Raw genomic sequence first — 20,245 nt, forward strand, 5'->3', positions numbered from 1 at the left:
CTGTTGTACTCCGTTCTCCTACCCCTTTTCCTTCCTGATTTCCCTCCGTTGTTGATTTTTGATTTTTGATTATTTTCCTTTCTACCTTCAATCGCTTTCTGTCATTTCAATTGAAAATTTCCGACGTGCTTACCCGTAAGCAAATGATCGATCTTCCCCCCCGTCATCTCCACCTGCCGCCATCATTCTCGAAAAGCTGGAACTGGGTGGTGCTCACGCTAAACCTTATTAGGTCGTGTGCCTTTTCCACCCGTTGCGCTCCTCCACTCGTCCCTACCTACCTACCGACTACCTTCCTTTCTTTCTTTCCCATCCAGCCTTCTTTCCATCACATCACCATCACAGACTGATGACCTGTTGGCTACCATCTTGTCGACGTCGATACATTCACAACGCCTATCGTTCCCACATTGTAGTCCTTCAGGATGCGGTGGCGGCTGCCTGGCGCCCGATCGACTCTCCCCGCCAGCGTCGTTCTCCTTCTGCTCCCTGTTCTTGTTGCTCCGCAGCAGCAGCCGGAACATCATGACCGTCCTTCGACCTTGTCGGTCCCCTTAGGGTCGACCGGCCATGCTGTTGGAAAAGATTTGCATACTCCATTGAACGTGAAATCCACCGATGCGAGCGCCCTAGCAACTATGGCTCTGGCGGGCCCCGGCCGCGCCGTTCGAGCCCCTCCTGCCCAGGTCAGCAGTCCGTCTGCTGGCCTCTCTACGCCGCTTAACGCGCGATCTCTGCAGGATTGGGAGGTTGAGGACTTTGTCCTACTGGCGACCGTCGACGGGTCCATTCACGCTCGAGACCGCAAGACAGGTACGGCCCGTTGGGCCCTGGAAGTGCCGAGTAGTCCCATGGTCGAAAGCATCTATCATCGAGCAAATCGATCCAGTTTTGACCGGGCTCAACCCGAAGATGACTTCATATGGATCGTTGAGCCGAGTCAAGATGGGAGCCTTTTTATATACAGTCCTGGACCGGACGCAGGATTACAGAGGTTGGGATTGACGGTGAAAGACCTGGTGGATAAGACACCGTATTCGGGAACGGACCCCGCCGTTACGTATACCGCACGAAAGGAGACCACCCTCTATACAATTGACGCCCGGACCGGTACGATCTTGCGCGTGTTCAGTTCTCGAGGTCCAATCCCCTCGGGACAAGAGTGTCGGAAAGTTGACGGACTCGACATGGACTCGGATGACTGCGAATCCCCGTCCGGCACCCTGGTTCTCGGCCGGATTGAATATGCTGTAGCTATTCAGAATACCGAAACCGGCGATCCGATCTGTACCTTGAAATACTCGGAATGGGCGGGCAACAATCGTGACCTAGACCTCCAGGATCAGTACTACCGAACCATGGATGAGAGTCACATATATAGCATGCACGATGGAGTAGTGCTGGGCTTTGACCATTCTCGGATGGAACGACCGCGTTATACCCAACGATTTTCCACACCAGTTGCTCGGGTTTTTGATATCATTCGCCCGACCAACCTCGATTCACCTGACGCACCCACGCCTCTGGTGCTCCTCTCGCAGCCTCTGCAGCCCCCTGATCCCGATTACGGCTCCTTGGATGATCGGGATACCCGTGTGTATATCGATAGCACTGAAGCGGGGGGTTGGTATGCCATGTCGGAGGAGACATACCCGTTGGCCACTGGGCGGGCCAAGATGGCACAATGCTACGAGAAGGATTACTTCCGTCATGGACAAACGCTCATGAGCTTGACACCCAGTCAACAGCGAGACGCGTTGGCTGGTGTGCACTCGCTTAATGGCCCCCGTTTTGTTCGTCACATCCCTAGCCTATCTGGATCGTCGAGAACGGAGCTTTCCAATGGTACTCCCCAGGAATTAGCCCGTAGTCATTCAGAACTAGCCCTTCCTCCGGCATTGCGGCATAGTACAATTATCCGAAAGGGGTGGGATAACGCCGTCGACATCTTTGTGACTTTAATATTGTTGTTCTTCGGGGCCTTCATCTATCTCAACTCTCATAATATTCAGGAACTGGCCAAACAGAAGTTGGATTTAAAGAACATCATTTCTTCGTACCAGCCGCCCCTGTCCACACCGTCAACTCCAGTGGTTGGCGCGCAACTCAACCGAGATTCTAGTCCTGCTCGACCAGTGCCCAATGTAACAGTCGATGTCAGTGTTCCGGAAGACCAACAGCGGGGCGGGGATGTAACCCCGAAACCAAAGAAAGATCGCAATGTCCTCGGGCCCGATAGCACGCCACGAGTACGCATTCGAGAGCCTTCTCGAGGCCCAGATGGCGACGAGGACGTGGACGAGGTAGCTCTCGATGGCGCAGAGAAGCCCAAAAAGAAAGCTCGCCGTGGCCGTCGTGGAGGCAAGGCGCACAAGCGGGGCAAAAAGCCGGACTCCGAAGGCGACTCTCAAACTGATCGGGTTGTCAACGATGTGAACAATCTCCAGTCCAAGTCTCGTTTAGAGCCTGATGTGCAGATGGTCCGTACAGTGTCCAACGAGATCATGGAGATGGATGGCGTTCTCCAGATTGGCCGACTGAGGGTATTTACTGATGTCGTTCTGGGACATGGAAGCCATGGAACTGTCGTCTACCGAGGTTCATTTGATGGACGTGATGTCGCGGTGAAGCGTATGCTCGTGGAGTTTTATGACATAGCGTCTCATGAAGTTGGCTTGTTACAAGAGAGTGACGACCATGCGAACGTCATTCGTTATTACTGCCGCGAACAGGCGACCGGCTTTCTCTACATAGCACTCGAGCTATGCCCAGCTTCTCTGCAAGATGTGGTGGAGCGCCCTTCGGACTACCCACAATTGGTCCAGGGTGGACTGGATGTGAACATGCCTGATATTCTGCGTCAGATAATCTGCGGTGTTCGGTACCTGCATTCCCTCAAGATTGTCCACCGTGATTTGAAACCACAAAATATCCTCGTAGCCATGCCTAGGGGACGTTCCGGAACGCGGTCCTTGCGTCTTCTCATCTCCGATTTTGGTTTGTGTAAGAAATTAGAAGACAACCAAAGCTCTTTCCGAGCCACCACGGCACATGCCGCGGGAACATCTGGCTGGCGTGCCCCTGAACTCCTGGTGGATGATGACAAGACCTCGGTAATCCAAGGCACCGAGTCTCAGCACACCGAGTCCTCGGAGCCCGCCGTTGTCGACCCCCAAACCAACCGACGAGCCACCCGTGCTATTGACATCTTTTCTCTGGGTTGTGTGTTCTATTATGTCCTGACCAGGGGCAGCCACCCATTTGATAAAAATGGCAAGTTCATGCGCGAGGCAAACATTGTTAAAGGCAACTACAACCTCGATGAACTGGAACGCTTGGGTGACTATGCATTCGAAGCGCGCGATCTCATCCAGTCGATGCTGTCACTTGATCCACGGAAACGGTAAGACTTGCCTCACACTGTATAATATTAACATACTAATCCTTCCTAGGCCCGACGCCAGCTCCGTCTTGACGCATCCATTCTTTTGGAATCCATCTGACCGTCTCACCTTCCTCTGCGATGTATCTGACCATTTTGAGTTCGAACCGCGTGATCCTCCCTCCGAAGCTCTCCTGTGTCTAGAATCCGTCGCTTCACGCGTCATGGGCCCTGAGATGGACTTCTTACGTCAGCTGCCCACTTCCTTCAAAGATAACCTGGGCAAGCAGCGCAAGTACACAGGGTCCAAGATGCTCGACCTCCTCCGGGCACTCCGTAACAAGTGCCATCACTACAATGACATGCCCGAGCATCTCAAGGCCCATATTGGTGGCCTGCCCGAGGGATACTTGAGTTTCTGGACCGTCAGGTTCCCGAGCTTACTCATGAGCTGTCACTCTGTGATCGTCAACCTGAAGTTGACACGGACCGACCGCTTTAAGCGGTACTTTACTGTACCGGAGTAAATAATCGGTTTTGGTTATTGCATATACTGGCATCTGTGACATTTACATGATCTTATGAATTCTCCTGTTGTGTTATTATCTAGATAGATTGATCCTGTTTATGCATCATACAATATACATTTTGGGTTATACTAGAACATTTGAAACACTCTTTAGTTTTACTACAACAAGAAAAAAACCATGAAATATTCCATCAATTCATACCAAATTATCAAATACTGAACAAGCTCAGATTCAATTAGATACACTACTCACCACCCAACAAACAACGAGCTGCATCCAAGAAAGAAACAAATTATACAACAACAAACCGACTACAAACAACACAAAGAACAGCAAGAAAGAAAGGGAGCTAGAAAAAGACTCACTTCCGCGGCAAAGCGGTCCTTAACTTCCCTACGCTCCCAGTGGACAAGATATCCCCGGCATCCGCGCCGCTATCACTCTCGCTGTCGCTCTCGCTATCATCCTCATCCTCGGACTCAGTATCCGACGGGCCCGAGAAGATATCCCTACGCGGCTGGCTCTTCCGTTTCGCCGCCTCCTCCTCTTTCTTTAAGCGCGCCTGCGCCTGCTCTGCGCGTTGTTGGAAGAGGAGAGTTTTGAGGGTATTGCGGGTTGGTCGAGAGCCGGTGGGGGTTGACTGGGTGGAGCTTGGTTGTGGCTGGCTGCTGGAGGGTGCGTTCGGCTGGGATGAAGGGGGATTGAGACTGGTGCGACGGAGGATGCCGGCTTTTGTTGTTGGGGTTGGCTTGGGGAGAGCCTGGTTTTCCTTGTCGGATTCTTGATCTGATTCGCTTTCGTCCGTGTCGGAGTCGGTTTCTTCGGCGGCTGGGTCGGGTTTGGAGGGGGTTTCTGTTGGTGGTGAGTTGGGTACGGCTGGGGTTGTGGTTTCTAGCTCGCGCTCTTCTTCTGTTTCTGGGACTATCTCCCCTTCTTTTTCTTCGGGTTTGTTGTCGTCTTCATTTTGGCTTTCTTCCTCTGTGGATTTGTCCTTCTCTCCCTTTTCCTCTGCCTTTGCCTCTTCCTCTTCGTCTTCGTCTTCCTCTTCCTCTTCGTCTTCATCTTCGTCGTCGTCTTCCTCTTCCTCTTCAGCAGAGCCGGATTGTTGTTCTGAGTCCGAGCCCGGCTCGGGCACAGGCTTGGGTACAGGCTTGGGTACAGATACCTCAACTGCGGGAGACGATTCAATCAAGGAGTCAGGCTGGTTTGGTGCTGCATTGTCCTCTTCCTCAGAGCTCGAATCCTCTTCCGACACGGACTCTGCAGGTAAAGATGGTGGCTTCTCTTCTGAGGATGGTTTCTTGGGTTCTGGCTGTTTTGGGGTGCTTTCCTCCTCTTCGGAGTCAGACTGTTCTGACTCGGATTCAGAGAGTGGAGATGGTGGTCTCTCCTGGGATGGCTTCCTGGGCTCTGGCCGTTTTTCTGGACTGCTGTCAGCCTTAGGCGTGGGGATTTCGACGCTCCAATGTTTTTGGTCTCGGGCTTGTTCGCGTTCTGGAGACTTGCGACTGATCTGTGAGGACGGAAGGCTCTTCGGAACAAGCTTCTTGGAGTTTGGTCTCGGTGTGACGATTTCAACGTCCCAGGGCGCTTGGGATTTTCGATTCTGCGAACTGGCAGGATCTCGGGATAGCTTTCTTGTACCTGGAGTGCCATTCGGTGTCTGGGACTTGGGGCGTTGTGAGGGTGGTTGGTTAAACTCCTTGAGCTCGACAACCTCCCGGTGCAGCACCTTGAGATCGTTATGTGCGTTATTGTACCTCTCTCGCTGTCTTTTCCGGTTTGAGTTCTCGTTGTTCTTCATAATCTGCCATTTCTTTGTTGCCAACTTCAGTTTGCGAGTGTATTCAGACTTTTGATCCAGGTCGTTTGATTGGAGTTCCCTTTCGTACTCGTTTATCTCCGTGTTTATTCCACTGCTGAACTCCATTCCCTCCTCTTCCTTGTCTTCCGACTGGTTCTCTTCTTCATCTGACCGTTCTTCTGGCCCTGGGGGAGCTGGCTTAGAGCTAGAGTTGGTCCTATGCTTCTGCTCCTTATTAGTGGCCTGGAGCGTTGGCCTCGTAACACGGGCGGAGGTAGGAATGGCATGGTCTTCTCCTTCGGCAAAGGACACGGATCGGCGTTCTGGGCTCCTTTCGGCGGGCGAGTCTTTACGGAGAGCCGATTGGAGCAGTCTGACCTTATCTGCCGGCGTTTGTAGCTTGGCTGGGGTCGCGGGGTGCTGGTCAACCGAGGTGCGACGGATCGCAGGTGCGCTACTTGGGGAACCAGTTGTAGGCGACAGTCTTGCGTCTTTCGGTACGGTCTCGGATCGTGTAGAATCTTGAAAAAGATCAGCCATCAGGAATGGTTTCTTGCGAGGAGGACTCTTCGTAATACCCAGACCAAGGCCATGCGACAAGGCCGGTCTCTCTGTAAAGCTCAAACGTCGACCAAGCCCAGAGAAGGACGGCGCTCTATCAGCGTCGCGCTTGCGCGTCCCCAACGGACTGCTAACGGGGTTCCTATTGACGTTGTCGCCGTCGGCCTCAGTCGCCTGGCTCGATTGTTCCAAACGGGGTTGCTTTTTCGGCTCGAGCTCCTCGGGGCTCATCTTTCTCTTGAGCACTCGCGTTTCGGGCAGGCTATCCTCCATGTGGACGTCGTTGTCCGGGGCCGGCTCTTCTTCACTCTCACCTTCATCCGCAGATTCTTCTGCATTTGCGCGCCCATTGGCCTGCTCATCCTCGTCTTCCTCGCTCCCACTTTCCTCCTCTTCACTCTCATCAGTTTCACTTTCTGCATCGTCCTCACCATTCACCGCGACCGCCTGCGCATCAATCAAATTCTCCTTCTCACTTTCACTCTCCTCGCTCCCCTCTTCACTGTCCTCGTCACTCCCACTCCCACTACCAGTCTCACTGCCAGTCTCACTCTCCCTCGCCTCCTCAATCGTCTCAAACTTCCCGGTAAACCTCTCCTCCCTACTCACCCCCCAATCCTGATCCACAGAAGGAAACCGAACAGGCGCATACGGCGCAGGCCTCTGCACGACCCTCACCGTGCCGACCTGATCATCCTCATTGCGCCTCGCACGCGCCTGATTCACCCACACATCGGCAACCGTCATATCCACATCCAAATCGACCGTGTCGCGATTATCGTCCAGCAACTTCTTGATATCGAGGGGTTCGGCATTGGGACGGAGCTTGGTCCATTTTGACCGGATCAGGCCGGCGAGCTGGCCGAGGGTGATTGCTTCTGGGTTGGGGAGCGCGAGGAGGAAGGACGCGGGCTTGGTTTCGGGTTCGGTTGGCTTCCTATTGGGGGTTGGGAATGGGCGCGAGAGTTGTTCGCGTGGGTAGACTTTTACGATTAGGCGGATGAAGACCATTTTGACTCTTCTCCCTCCCTCGCTCTGTCTCTCTCTCTCTCTCTGTCTTTATTCGGTTCCGGGTGTCGGTGAGGTTGAGGTTGGGATTGAGTTCGGAATGGGTGTTGTTGAGATTGGATGATGCAGGTTGGCCCGCCCAAGTCGATGAGGTGAAAAGTTGGTTAACACGGATCGAACGCCCGGGGCGACTGGTGATGGGGTTTTCTGGTGTTGGGTATCGAATCCACGGTGTTTCTGGTCGGTGACCCTTGGAATTGTGTTATCGGAGACTCTTCACTTCGCAGGGCGGGTCCTTCCTCCCCGGGAAAGAATGGTGAAGGTGGTTTGCAGCAGGAAAATCGGATGCACGGGAGAGAGTTAGAGTTCCCGATTTTTTAGTGTTTGGTTGGCGGACACCGCCCTGCCGGGGGGGGGGACCGGTTCGGCCCTTGGGGCCGGGGCGGCCTACTACGTAGTAGTGGCGCCTGGGGGGTTGACCGTTTGATGCGCTTTTTGAGCAGGTTCTTGGCGGTTTTTGCGGCTTATCTCGGAAGATCCATGATGGGCCTCTTTGCCTCTGTGATTTTACCAGAGCCCTTCCCTGTATCCCTAGATATGGCGGGTGTAACCCGTGATCTTTTACGGAAGTCTATACATTCTGGGCCATTATCGGGGCCCCCGCCGCCTGGGCGGAAAAGCATGGAAACGTTGTTGTGATAGGTCTATTCAATGCAGCCGGAACCAACAATACTTTGTTTCGAATCGTGGAGAAGATTACCTCATAACGTTAAATAAAACTATCCGATCGCCAGATAATTATGGCACATTGGCGCCATCCGATTCCTTCTCGCCGCCCGCAGTGACCCAGCCCTCCGGCGGCCTCTCCACGGAGAAGTTCCATCCAAACTGGTCTTCGATCTTGCCCGCCTGGATCCCCTTTAGTGTCTGCAGGAGCTTAGCACACACCTCTCCACCGCTCTCCCCGTCAGCGCCAGCCTCGTATGTAAGGCGATCGCCCCGCGACCGCATGGTAATGCTCCGGATCGGCACGAGGGCAGCCGCCGTGCCGCAAGCAATGACCTCTTTGAACTCCTTCAGCTCCTCATAGGGAACGCGGCGTCTCTCCGATTTAAATCCGAACACGCGCTCTCCAATCTCCAACACCGACGAGGCCGTCACCGAGTCGATTACATTCTTACTATCCGGCTGCACCAGCGTCACAGCGCCCGAGGCATCCTTCCGCACGCCGATAAACGCCGAGGTCGAGAATTCATCAATCTCGGACCTCGTGCGGCTGTCCAGATGAAGTGTGATGCCGAATCCCTCGCTGTGTGCCCGTCCACTGTGCCGCAGGACCGGCGCGTAGTTTCCACCCACCTTGGCTGATCCCGTGCCCTCTGGAGCAGAGCGATCAAAGTCCTCCAGGATCAGGGCATCCACGGCATGTACTCCGTGATACACACCGGTCGGCATAACAAAGACCACAAAGGTATACTCGTCGGGAGGAGAGAGACCCAGCTGCGCAGAAGAGCCGAAGACCAATGGCCGGACATACATCGCAGCGCCGGTTTCATGGGGCGGCACGAACTCCGCATTGGCCGCGACGGCGAGCTTCACACTCTCCACGAAGAGGTCCTCCGGGATAGGCGGGACGGAGATGAATTCAGCGGAGTGACGCATGCGCACGGCGTTGCGATCAGGGCGGAAGACGCTGATGGAGCCGTCCGGGCGGCGGAAGGCCTTGAGACCTTCGTAGGCTTGTTGACCGTAGTTGAGGCCGGGGGCCATGCCGTGGATGGGCAGGTAGGGCGAGGTGACGAATTTGGGAGCGCTCCATTTGCCGCCTTGGCTGTGAGAGAAGTGGCATTCGACGTGGCCGTTTACTGTAGGAGGGTTGGAGTTAGTGGGGAGCTCACTTTCCTTCGCGGGACATAGATGGAGGGGTAGCGCATACCGTCACGGACTTTAAAGCCGACATTGTTCCAGTCAATGGAACTGACGGGGGGAGGAGGGAAGGTGGAGGATGCCATTGTTCCACTTGGCGTTCAAGCTATGAAGGAATTGAGGTTATTGAGAAAGTGAACGTGCGGGGGAAGAAGAAGAAGAACAAGAAGAAGAGAAAATAAGCTGATGATTCATGCTTGGGTAAAGGTGGGATGGCTGCCGAAAACAGTCTAGCGCGGGAATCAGGTAGAGAGCACGGCATTCCATTCAGGAATCAGGTATCAACACTGCTGAGTGCACGAATACGACAAATGGTTACGCCAGACCAACCTGTTGACCAATTGATCTGGAATTCGCATGGTGTTTCCCTGCAATGGCACACCGTGGTTTGTGATGCGCCATGGAACGTCCTCGTATCGGCTGACGTCAGTTTCAACTACTGGACCTCTTCGCCATGACTCGGTGCGATTATAACAACCGCCTTTGGGACAGATGAAAACAATCCCCACTTCCTCTCACATAGTGAAAATGGGGTATGGGACTACTAGGCTATTTGGAGTTTTCCCCCACATTGCAGCTAGGGCGCACTTTAGTCCGATCGACTATAACAGAGTGACGAATCATCGCGTTTATCTCCTTGGCGAGCGGGCATAGTGTATAAGCTTACCATGACTGAACGTATGACCTCCGGCGAAACACAACCGTGAACTGTTCAAAATACACCGATTGGGTGTATTCATTTCTTACGGTTCAGATTTACTAAGAGACAAAACCCTCCTACGCACAGAGACTCGGTTGAAATACGATAACCCGATAAGAATGGAGTTGTTATCGTTGTATGTACAACCAGACGAGCTATGACCTGAACCGTGCTGTACGCTGCTGAAACACCCACACATCCACCTCGCCTTTGAAATCCACACCGCCAATACTGTCATAACATTCTTCGTTCTATTTCTTTTCACCATCATCAGTCTTAACCCAGGCACCACCTGTTCCCAATGCAGTCGACAAATTCAGCAATTCATCATACGAGGGATAAGTGGACTTATCATCCAATATGTTCACCAACCTGCCCACGTCGACATACTTCTCCACCCAAGACAGTGAGACAACAGTGTGTACACGGTTAACAAACGGCTCTTCAGACGCCTGAAGCACCTGGAATTCAGGGTCGCTGTTGACCCTGTTGAGCTCGGCAAAGTTGCGAAAATAGAACTCGATCGTCACGTCGTGGTCCTGCCAGAGTCAGCTTCATTACCGAAGGGAAGAAAGAAGAATGCACACATCAATCACCCAGCCACGGTTATTGCGGCGGTTCATATCGTCCACGAAGGAGCGATAGGAGGGTGGCGAGTAACACTGCCATGATCAGCACGGAGCCTATCGCAATTACAGGGTGCATAATTATCTACCTGCTGGTACATGAGAATACCATGCTTTGCATGCAGTTTGGCTGCTTTGACCACGTACTCCCTCGCGAAATCATGTCCTTCGCTTCCTTGACGCTCTTGGCCTTTGTATAGTTTGATGGTCAAGCGTAGGAGGCGTGGGGTTTGCTTTGAAGATGACATTGTGCCGGATTAGTTGTGTGAGTATTCGTGGATCGAGGTTGGGGATAGGGAGTCTGTCTTGCTACTTAAGGCGAATGAAAGCACGGAGTTAACGGAGAATATATGCTTAACTCAGTTGCACCTCGGAGATACCTACCTTGATACTTGCTAATGAGAATACATGGATTGTAGCTTGAGGTTATTAATGCCGAACCGACGTTCGGAGTTCGGAGTGCCTCTATAAGGGGGCAAGATTCGCAAAGTATGTCAGCCGTCAACTGCTACACCCAACAAACACAACCGTGCCTTATCCATCAATAGTACTAGGTGAAATGAGCATGCCCTTGATCGAAATCCTTAGCTTAACACTAACTTCATCTCATAGATAGACGCGAGACAGTCAGCTTATTTGAGGCTCTACAGGCAATCAGATGCGTGGCGTGCCATGTCACCCCCATCCGCATTGCCATAAGTCTTGAGATACGGGAGGATCCCGAGCTTGGCTTATGCTAGATGGGCTAAATTGAAGACGCTGCTAACGCAATAGATGCGTCTTATTTCAATTATGCAAGAGCGTTCTGACTCTGTTGTAAGCCAGTCCTTCCACCTTTATATTACTTGACACATCGCGATAGTAGTTCATCGGATGTGATCCTTGATACGCATTGCTGAAGACTGTGCTTCGGGAAAGCGTGCGAGACCTTGGACATCCTCTGGGGCAAAGGCTGGTGTTCTCACTAATGAGTTGGCGCAGCCGAGGGACTAGGATATGGTTAGTAATTGTTCACTATTGACAGGGAAGCACAAGCTAAGAATGTATTTTAGTGCTCGATACTTGCGTTCTTATCTGCTCATTCTAACGCCATGGCACGTCGATCGAGAATACCTTTGGTTAGGAAGATTTAAGGATATAAAGATTATGCAGTGTTGGAAAGCTGATTTAGTGAACGAATATTTCACGTGGTGGAGCTCATCCAGTATCAGGATTTCTCTGAATCTGTTGGACTAATTTCTGACCCTTCGCGGCTGGGACCCCTGGAAGTGGATAGACCAGGCTGCTGCACGAATCATCAATCACCACGAGCACGAACTACTACTGGTACAGGCAGCAACATTGACAAGCAACGGTAGAATTGTGATAGCGATGTGATGGCCAATCGCGAGGTCAGCCTGCAAGGCTCTGTATGCAAGGGTCCGCAGAGGTAGCAATGCGGTGGCCAATAGTTACTCATATTTTCGAAGGCCAAATTGATCCCAACTCTTAGCGCGTGGTAAGCCGCCATTAATTCTCTATCCTATATGCCTCTAGCCTCCAAGTCCTCGACAGGTTATTTAAGAGAAGCAACATACGTAGAAGCGCACACTAAAACATGAAGCAGAATACATCGCCAACTTTCTGTATACTCTCATGCTCTCTCTACTATCAATCACCATGCTTCTGAACCCGTTCCGACCATGCGAGGGCTCGCCAGCCTTCCAAGAGGAATATCGGGGCAGCTACGTACCAAAGGTGATCGACACAGGAGATGGTCTCCAGGTTGTGGCGCCGGATACTCCATATGTGGCAGCGGCCGGTCCAGACAAGTTATACTTCATCGACACCCGGTTCGATCCTGAGACTGCAGAGAATATAAAGAAACATATTGAGAAGGCAACTGTGCCGAGCCCGGAGGAATACGTCGCCATAGACGAGGTTTTAGCTACGGCGGAAATCAAAAACTCGGTGACCGGCGAAACGACTTTCGTGTTTGACCCGCCTTATGCCAAGGTGTCGTTTGCGAGGGGAATGAACAGGCACAACCCGGAGCTCAAGCTGCCTGAGTATGAGCCCGCTGGCGATTGGTTGGTGACCTACGACCTGGACAGTATACTTGCGACGCGAGGCTGATCTGTTTTGCTACTTTTTGGGCTGTTCTACCCACCGGGGCTGCATAGGGCGGACAAATGGCAACTGGCGGATCTGCTACCATTAGATATCAGTTCTGGTAAAGCATAGTCCTAAACCCTGAATGTCGGGTTGCACTAAGCCGTACCCATATGCACTATGCAACTAGTATCACCCAGTACGTTTAGGGAAATTAGTAATTCTACCTACGTGTGTCACAGCAGCGCCTTACTGAAACTATTGATGCCATACGCGATGTCCTATTTATGGATGTAGTTCCTGTCACGCATGAGTTTGGATATTGACAGACGAGTCAAAAATCATACTAGTAGGCCTTTTGCTATTTCTCCTGTGGAGTTTACGGAATCGGGAATTTTAACCTCCCTATTGATTCTTGAGAGAGAGAACCCTCCTCAAATCATATTCAGTACGCATAGAAACTGTTTCAGTCTACACATGCCTTCTTGTGATATAAAAATACATAGGGATGGCAATGCAAGAGAATATATACCACCGTATAGAAACTAGAAATCAACCACTGTCAAGGCCCTTAGTTAGCTCTTTCCAAGTTATGAGCTGGTGGAAGAGGTGAAATACCTTTAGAAGCTATAAGAAGAGGAATCTTTTCAAGAAATTGCTTATCAGGGAGTTTGGATCCATTGTCACGTCACTGGAAAGGGGATTCAGTGCGTTCTTCACAGTTCGGAGATACTGACTACATTGAGGTCAGCCATGGAACAATCAGCGATTATCCAATGAAGAGTGATATGCCTCTTTCCATTCCCCCATTCCCTGGGTATACAAGAATAATATACAACGCTAGGAAGATCGGGCCTTATTATTCTGTAATGGAGGACAACACATCATTTCATTAAGGTGAATACGACTTCAGACTTTCCTTAACAGTTCCATATACAGGTCAGACGGTCTATACTGATTAGAGTGAGAGAATACTCTAGACCCAGTACCTATTAACAGTTCTCTATCACTTGTATCTACAGCTTCTTTGCCTCCGTCCATTACCCTTGGTTTTAATATCTTACTCGCTGATTACACCAAAACCAACCTACGATTCTAGAACCTTTCACTTACTAGCCTAATAGGACCATGTATGTATAATGCCTATCTCATACAATCATATACCACGCTACGCACATCTTTCTCCAAGATGAATCCAAATCAAATCTCACACTGTTCTGGAGTGACAATTCCATATAAAACCATCGTTTTAACATTCCCCACATTTCTCCTCTCGCATCCAGCAACGTATGTAATAGTCATAGAGAATGCATATCTAGCGAGATGCAATCCCTAAATCAAGTCCAGCAAGTCCCAGAGCCAGGTCCCGGCTGGCACTGCATGCGTCCACCTTTGCAAGACCAGCAGCCATAGTTCCCCTGGCATTGGCATTTCCCAGGATCACAATCCGCATGGGGTGGGGTAATGCCACCGCTGCACTGAAGGGAGAAGTCCTGAAGATGTCAAGTGAGATTAGCTCCTACATTCATAGGGAAAGTATACGTACGACTCCTTCGCCGTTGTAGGTGAATTCGCCACTGGTGACGGTGTTTGTGGCGGCGCTGTTGGACATGGGCACGGCGGATACGCCAGCGAGGGCTGTGAGAGTGAGGATACTGGTCAGGAGCTTCATTTTGCAGAGAGCCGAAAAGGAGATGGTAAGTCTTGTGTATTGGCTGGATTGGGAGGGAGTCTTGGAGAGACGGGGTAATGAGGATGAGAAGTGTTTCTTGTTTTGGTTGACTTTTAAGGGGAGTTTGAGGCCCTTTTATATCTTTCAGTCTGGTCTTAACTGCCCACATTTGTTGGTAGAATGTCTAACGGTGGAGGTGGGGGAGGGAAGTTTCGATTCTGGTGACTGGGGCCATGTCGGACAGAAAGATATCCTTGAGTCAATTTGGGAGAACCTTGTCCTCCTGAGAGGGGATTATGCATCTCCCTGTCCGTATGGTACCATTGGGATGAGAGTAACCAATGATGATAGCCCCAAGGCCATCTGCACTCTGGCCAGGAAGCATTCAAACCATGGCAGCAACATTCGTCGAGACTGGCACGCATGTCCGCAGTGCGTAGAGAACGAAACCATCGTTACTTGTGATATTGTAGTGCCATTTTCAGTGGGATATAGGCCTGAAGTACTATACTATGACCCAGACCTGTTAGCAGAGAAACCTACAGCTATGATGGTTGCAAGAATTGCGTACTTAACCCTCATTCAGGACCTGCCATGTTACTATCGAGCGAACTTGAAATTTCGCAGTCCATGAAGCTGTCCTGCCATGTCTGTGATGGATTGCAACAGGCGCATACATCTACTGAGGGGTACAAGTCCCACAAAAGGAACAATGTGCATGGGCCACGACACAACCAAGCACATACATATTGACGCTGCAATAGGCTGTAATCGGGCAAACACAGGTAGCTTTCAGGTGCTTACAAGCCCGGAGCTCGGCTTGCCTTCCAATATCACTGTGGCGCGAACATTAATGTCGATCTTATAGACTAGTATGCAGTATGGGTTGATGCATTAGCGATCACAAATCAAAGCCCGAAAACTAGCGCCTTGACGACTCCGCCAAGTTCGTGCCTCACCAGTAATACCGGCACAAAGGGAGAGGGAGATGACGGCAACATTTGAAGTGTATCCCGAATAATCTAGATGCAGTTGTCTTTACCATCTCGACGACCTCGGAAGTGGAACCCACTCACATCGCCGTTTGAGTGGGGTACGAGCATCCAGGATGCACATCTTAGTGTCAACCGATGTCTTTCCTTTTCTATTAGCTGCATTAGTACACGAAAACTAGGCAGTGTCTGTCAAGGGATACGTAGGGAATATTGAGTTAATTCCCTTCATCCGGTCCGCCCCCGGGTTGTCGTCACTATGGGCTTAAAGGCGTGACTGTCCAGAAAAGCTTAGCATTATCTGGTTACACATCTTACTCATGTATCTCGAAGAATCTCTATGTCCACACTGACCCATTAAGTAGTCAAGAGGACGACTCGGAAGGGGGCCAACAGGGGTAAGTGGATCAGCACTGCCAGGACCCCGGAAATGCTGACAACAAGATGTATTCCCCTGTCGTCTTTGCCTGCTCCTCCGACTTTTTCCACCAGGTGGAGTGACTGGGTAACAAATCAGTGTAGATGCATCTGCGAAACGGGGTCACCCCTGCAGTGACAATGAGACGTGGATCGCGATAATTGCCTCCAGGCTATCGCTTCCTAGTCACTAGGAAGGGGAGAGCATTGTGAACCCACCTAACGGTACAGCTGTCCCAGGAAAATAATTGCTATAGGGGATAATCGGCCAAGTTAAGTGGTGTTGATTGTTGTGGCCCATTGTCAAGGTAGGTATACCGAGTGTGAATATTTATATATTTTGACAGGATTTTAGTTGACGGCAAACTCGGATGCATGATTATATATTGCGGTGGGTTCGCAGGACGATGAATCGGAGGAGGATACAGTACAACAGATGTTGGAATTTCATGCTTCTGTGAAGGGATTGAGAAGGCTATAGGAAGCTATGGACAACGTAACAGCAGCTCTAGACATCATGCAATTCGAAGATTTGCCCTGCGCTGCTAGGGATTGAGTGGCAAGGCAAGGAAAGTCTTTGGGGAATATACGTTGAGCGAGCCGACTATGACAGAGTTATCCAAGCTTGCTGTGACAGAGACGAGATGGATGTTACAGTGTATACGGACTAACAAATTTGTCTATTTGTGTATATAAGAATCCGTTCATGGGAGCGGGAGCATCATACTGGCATCGGAAAGCATCATATTCTATCTGAAAGTTTTTCCGGACTCATAACTCGTAAAGAATGACTTAGTGAATATACATGGTAGCAGATATTAATATCCCTCAAACAACCATTACCCCTTCTAGCAGCATCTGTATCGGACGCATCCAATTCATGTGCGTCGTGCTCAATACTCCAAGAGCACAACATCTGAGCCTACAACCACCATACCTAAGTACAGTGGATCTCGCCACCCTCATGGGTGTGACAGTTCTACAGCACATCAGCCAACACCCCCAACAAGAAAGACAAGAATTAAACTCACGTCAGGCAGATCATCCGCAGAATCATCCGCAGCCTCTTCACTGTCGTCATACTCACCCACACACCCAACGCCCGGCGCAGCAATATCGTACGCATAAGCCTCAAGCGCAAAATACTGCAACGTCTCCGAGTCGCGAGTCGCGGTGGTCTTGTTTCCAGCCCCAAGCTCAATCACCTCGCCGTACCCGTCGGCAAAATGCTCAACCCAGTTCTGTCCAATAGGAGGCATATGGAAGAGTCTGTGCAGCAGATCCGCCGCCCAGAAGGTGTTGGTCTCGGACCCGGCAATCGTGTATCCGAGGGAACACATGGAGGTCAGCGAGCGGCGGGTCTCGTAGCTTAGATCGCAGATGACGGTTTCAGCGGTGCCGTTTTCGCCACGCCAGTGGCCTGCCCAGCCTGTTTTATTCGTCGTGTTAGTATAATGGATGGGACATGGGAGACCGGTTTGGTGGACCCGGTCAGATGGGAGGTAGGGAGGGAGGACGAACCTTCATTATCACAGTTGCCATCGGGGTTATCACATCGGAATAGTACACTGCCCTTGTCGGCGTTGCTGACGATGTCGTAAGCACCGATGGCTTCGAAGGAGGGTCTGTTGCCGAAGTATTTGCGGTAGATGGTGCTCTCGTTGCCCCAACGGAGGATGTGAGCTTTGGCGTGGTCGGCTAGGACGATGGTCTCGTTGAGGCCGGCTTCAATCTGTCGACGCTGGGTCGCATTACAGCTTTGGTGGATTGGGTATTGGGTTGTTGCACCGGCATCCCAGGGGGCAGGGGCATGGGGGGTGGAGTTTTGCTCGCGAGTGGCGAGGGTGATGGGGGCCGGGATGGCCGCAACGGTGGATAAGAGGAGGAAGGGGATGAGGGCTACCATTTTGGCTATGGCTGGATAGGTACTTGAGAAGCTTTTGAGTCTATGGTTCTACATGACCAGGGTTGTAGATGGGCTTTTATACTGCGGTTTCTGGATCCGGAGTGCTTGTCTCTTCTTGTCGTGGCTGTTGCCAAGTACTTTGACGGATCGTATTCAGAGTTTTCGGTACATCTGGAAGCGATTGTGGAGGAGTATCCTAATTTCCATATCTTGTGCCAAGCAGGACCTTGCGGCTGAGCTTGATATCATTCTGAAAGATCATTGTAGGTGAAGGCAAGGCTTCGTATTGTGATTATGGAATCATGACTGGAAGTACAGCGAAGCATCGTACGATGGCAGACGTCTGTAGGGAATACTAGGAGGAATCTGTCAAGCATCTCCTGACATGCACAGGATGCATCATCCCACGTGTTTACTCAACCTGCACATACAACATGTCGTGATCGGATATCAGCATGAACCACGATGCCAAGACATCGTGGGCATGGAAGGGGCGGCGGCCCATGCCAAGGTCTTGGTAGAGGACCTTGGGGGAAACAAGCCGCCTTTATTCTGGACGGTCTTGTCTCGGATTGTCCAATATGATTCAATATAAAGGCGGGTATAATCATTGGAAGCTTCTTGGCATGGGAGACAGTCGTGCTTGGCACAGATACCTTGGGGGTTAGCCCGCGAGGCTTCTCGGCGGACGAGTAAATCTCTGTCAGAAGGCAATATTAGTAGCACGCCGTCATGTCGGAGAAATCCGACTTTGGCGCGGTTTTGCCAGTAGTCGAAATTACTGCCTACTAAGCGAGTCATTGCATAGGGCGACACCTTGTGAGAACGGAGGGATAAATAGTAGTTGATCAAGAACTGATTTCTCGGCTCATTATCCTCTCTGCAGTTGACGTTGAAATTGTGATACAGAGATCATGGTCAATATACTTCGGGGGTTGTTTGTGGCGTCTCTCGCCGCCAGCGTGGTGCATGCCCAGTCTTACTCGGGATGTCACTCACATGGCAGCGTGGAGTACTGTTATGGGGCTGATGGCGAAGAGACCCCTATCACCACACATGCACAGGCGACGGCCACGTCTGTGTCTGCTACGACGACTTCGTCGGCACAGTCATCTGCAGTGACGGGGTGTCATAACCACGGTGACGACGTCTACTGCATTAATGGCGAAGGAAACGAAGTGCAGGTGTCGTTGACCGGGACCCCAACTGGGGAGCTGCCCGCGCAGTATACCGGTTGCCACTCCCACGGCAGCTCACAGTGAGTATGCCCCGCGAGACCGGGTTTGATTGTATCTCACACACCATAGGTACTGCTTGGATGCAGACGGAAACGATGTCCAGATCCTGGAAGAGGGGGAAACCGGAAGCGAAAGCGACAGTAGTAGCGAGTCTAGCGGCGAGTCCAGCGGCGAACTAAACTGTCATTTCCATGCTGGTGTTGAGTATGTGTTTCGCAAAGCCATAAGACATGGTTATAACAACAAAAGCTAACAGAACTAGGCACTGCGTCGGCGCAGGCGAGTCGGAAGGTTCGAGCGAGAGATCCTGCGGTGTCCAGAGTCGCGATTATAACATGCCATTGCGGATTGGAACATTGTTTGTGGTGCTTGTTACAAGTGCCCTTGGTGTCTTCCTTCCGATGTTAATGGCGAAGCTTCCCTTTCCCACAATCAATACTGTGGCCTCAACTGTCATCAAGCAATTTGGTACTGGTGTGATTCTGTCCACCGCGTTCGTTCATGTGAGGCTGGCATTCTGAGAGCTTTCTGAACCACGCTAATCATGTTTAGCTATACACCCATGCCAACCTCATGTTCACGAACGAATGTCTCGGCGAGCTCGAATACGAAGCCACCACATCTGCCGTCGTGATGGCCGGTATCTTCCTTTCCTTCCTAACCGAATACATCGGCCATCGATTCATCGCAGCCCGCGGACATAAATCGGCCGCGGAATGCTGCGAGGACACACCGTCGAACAATGAGTCCGCAACTCCCAAGGAAAACACCGCACCACGGACGATGCAGCTCACCCAGCTAAGTCACAGCCACGGCGGTGATAATGCTAACACAAAACTGTCGGTGATGGTCATGGAGGCGGGTGTGATCTTCCACAGTATCCTGATCGGTCTGACGCTGGTTGTCGCGGGCGACTCCTTTTACAAGACCTTGCTGGTGGTTATTGTGTTCCACCAGTCTTCGAGGGTCTGGCGCTCGGAGCACGGATTGCGATGCTTCCGGGTCGTATCTTCCCCAGTAAAGCCGTGATGGCGGGGACCTTTGCACTGATTACGCCGATCGGAATGGCGATCGGAATGGGCGTGCTGCACTCGTTCAATGGCAACGAGCGAAGCACCCTGATCGCACTCGGAACACTGGACGCTTTGTCGGCTGGTATTCTGGTGTGGGTGGGTGTTGTGGATATGTGGGCGAGAGACTGGGTGATTGAAGGCGGCGAGATGCTGGATGCGCCCATGACTAGAGTGTTGGTGGGAGGCGTGGCCTTGATAGCCGGTATGGTCCTGATGGGCGTGCTGGGCAAGTGGGCCTAATCGTTAAAATACTATTGATTGCTGTATATAGACTACGACTGCGATGGAAAATATCGGGAATTTACGAGCGACATTGGTT

At 51.4% G+C, this 20,245-nt stretch overlaps 8 protein-coding genes across 8 annotated transcripts; 3 read left to right on the forward strand and 5 right to left on the reverse strand.

Annotated features, from left to right (window-relative positions):
* Window positions 1-425: 425 nt before the first annotated feature.
* ireA (bifunctional endoribonuclease/protein kinase IRE1) lies at window positions 426-3,909 on the forward strand (the record flags this gene model as incomplete). The annotated part of the gene is made up of 2 exons (XM_022536123.1): window positions 426-3,403; window positions 3,453-3,909. The coding sequence occupies 2 exons, from the start codon at window positions 426-428 to the stop codon at window positions 3,907-3,909; spliced, it is 3,435 nt and encodes a 1,144-aa protein (XP_022386533.1).
* Window positions 3,910-4,273: 364 nt separating this feature from the next.
* ABOM_008996 (uncharacterized protein) lies at window positions 4,274-7,288 on the reverse strand (the record flags this gene model as incomplete). The annotated part of the gene is made up of 1 exon (XM_022536124.1): window positions 4,274-7,288. The coding sequence occupies one exon, from the start codon at window positions 7,286-7,288 to the stop codon at window positions 4,274-4,276; it is 3,015 nt and encodes a 1,004-aa protein (XP_022386543.1).
* Window positions 7,289-8,083: 795 nt separating this feature from the next.
* ABOM_008997 (branched-chain amino acid aminotransferase) lies at window positions 8,084-9,297 on the reverse strand (the record flags this gene model as incomplete). Its single annotated transcript, XM_022536125.1, has 2 exons — window positions 8,084-9,150; window positions 9,222-9,297. The coding sequence occupies 2 exons, from the start codon at window positions 9,295-9,297 to the stop codon at window positions 8,084-8,086; spliced, it is 1,143 nt and encodes a 380-aa protein (XP_022386542.1).
* An 865-nt stretch (window positions 9,298-10,162) lies between these two features.
* On the reverse strand, window positions 10,163-10,785 carry ABOM_008998 (uncharacterized protein; the record flags this gene model as incomplete). Its single annotated transcript, XM_022536126.1, has 3 exons — window positions 10,163-10,450; window positions 10,499-10,573; window positions 10,627-10,785. 3 exons carry the CDS (start codon window positions 10,783-10,785, stop codon window positions 10,163-10,165), a joined length of 522 nt encoding a protein of 173 aa, XP_022386536.1.
* A 1,411-nt stretch (window positions 10,786-12,196) lies between these two features.
* On the forward strand, window positions 12,197-12,652 carry ABOM_008999 (uncharacterized protein; the record flags this gene model as incomplete). The annotated part of the gene is made up of 1 exon (XM_022536127.1): window positions 12,197-12,652. The coding sequence occupies one exon, from the start codon at window positions 12,197-12,199 to the stop codon at window positions 12,650-12,652; it is 456 nt and encodes a 151-aa protein (XP_022386535.1).
* A 1,291-nt stretch (window positions 12,653-13,943) lies between these two features.
* ABOM_009000 (uncharacterized protein) lies at window positions 13,944-14,300 on the reverse strand (the record flags this gene model as incomplete). The annotated part of the gene is made up of 2 exons (XM_022536128.1): window positions 13,944-14,101; window positions 14,171-14,300. 2 exons carry the CDS (start codon window positions 14,298-14,300, stop codon window positions 13,944-13,946), a joined length of 288 nt encoding a protein of 95 aa, XP_022386507.1.
* A 2,346-nt stretch (window positions 14,301-16,646) lies between these two features.
* Window positions 16,647-17,615, reverse strand: aspf2 (major allergen Asp F2; the record flags this gene model as incomplete). Its single annotated transcript, XM_022536129.1, has 3 exons — window positions 16,647-16,688; window positions 16,741-17,138; window positions 17,231-17,615. 3 exons carry the CDS (start codon window positions 17,613-17,615, stop codon window positions 16,647-16,649), a joined length of 825 nt encoding a protein of 274 aa, XP_022386508.1.
* A 914-nt stretch (window positions 17,616-18,529) lies between these two features.
* zrfC (putative ZIP Zinc transporter) lies at window positions 18,530-20,166 on the forward strand (the record flags this gene model as incomplete). The annotated part of the gene is made up of 5 exons (XM_022536130.1): window positions 18,530-18,873; window positions 18,923-19,057; window positions 19,116-19,356; window positions 19,406-19,742; window positions 19,811-20,166. The coding sequence occupies 5 exons, from the start codon at window positions 18,530-18,532 to the stop codon at window positions 20,164-20,166; spliced, it is 1,413 nt and encodes a 470-aa protein (XP_022386509.1).
* Window positions 20,167-20,245: the final 79 nt, after the last annotated feature.

Source organism: Aspergillus bombycis (assembly GCF_001792695.1).
Source record: "Aspergillus bombycis strain NRRL26010 chromosome Unknown contig00082, whole genome shotgun sequence".
NCBI lineage: Eukaryota > Fungi > Ascomycota > Eurotiomycetes > Eurotiales > Aspergillaceae > Aspergillus > Aspergillus bombycis.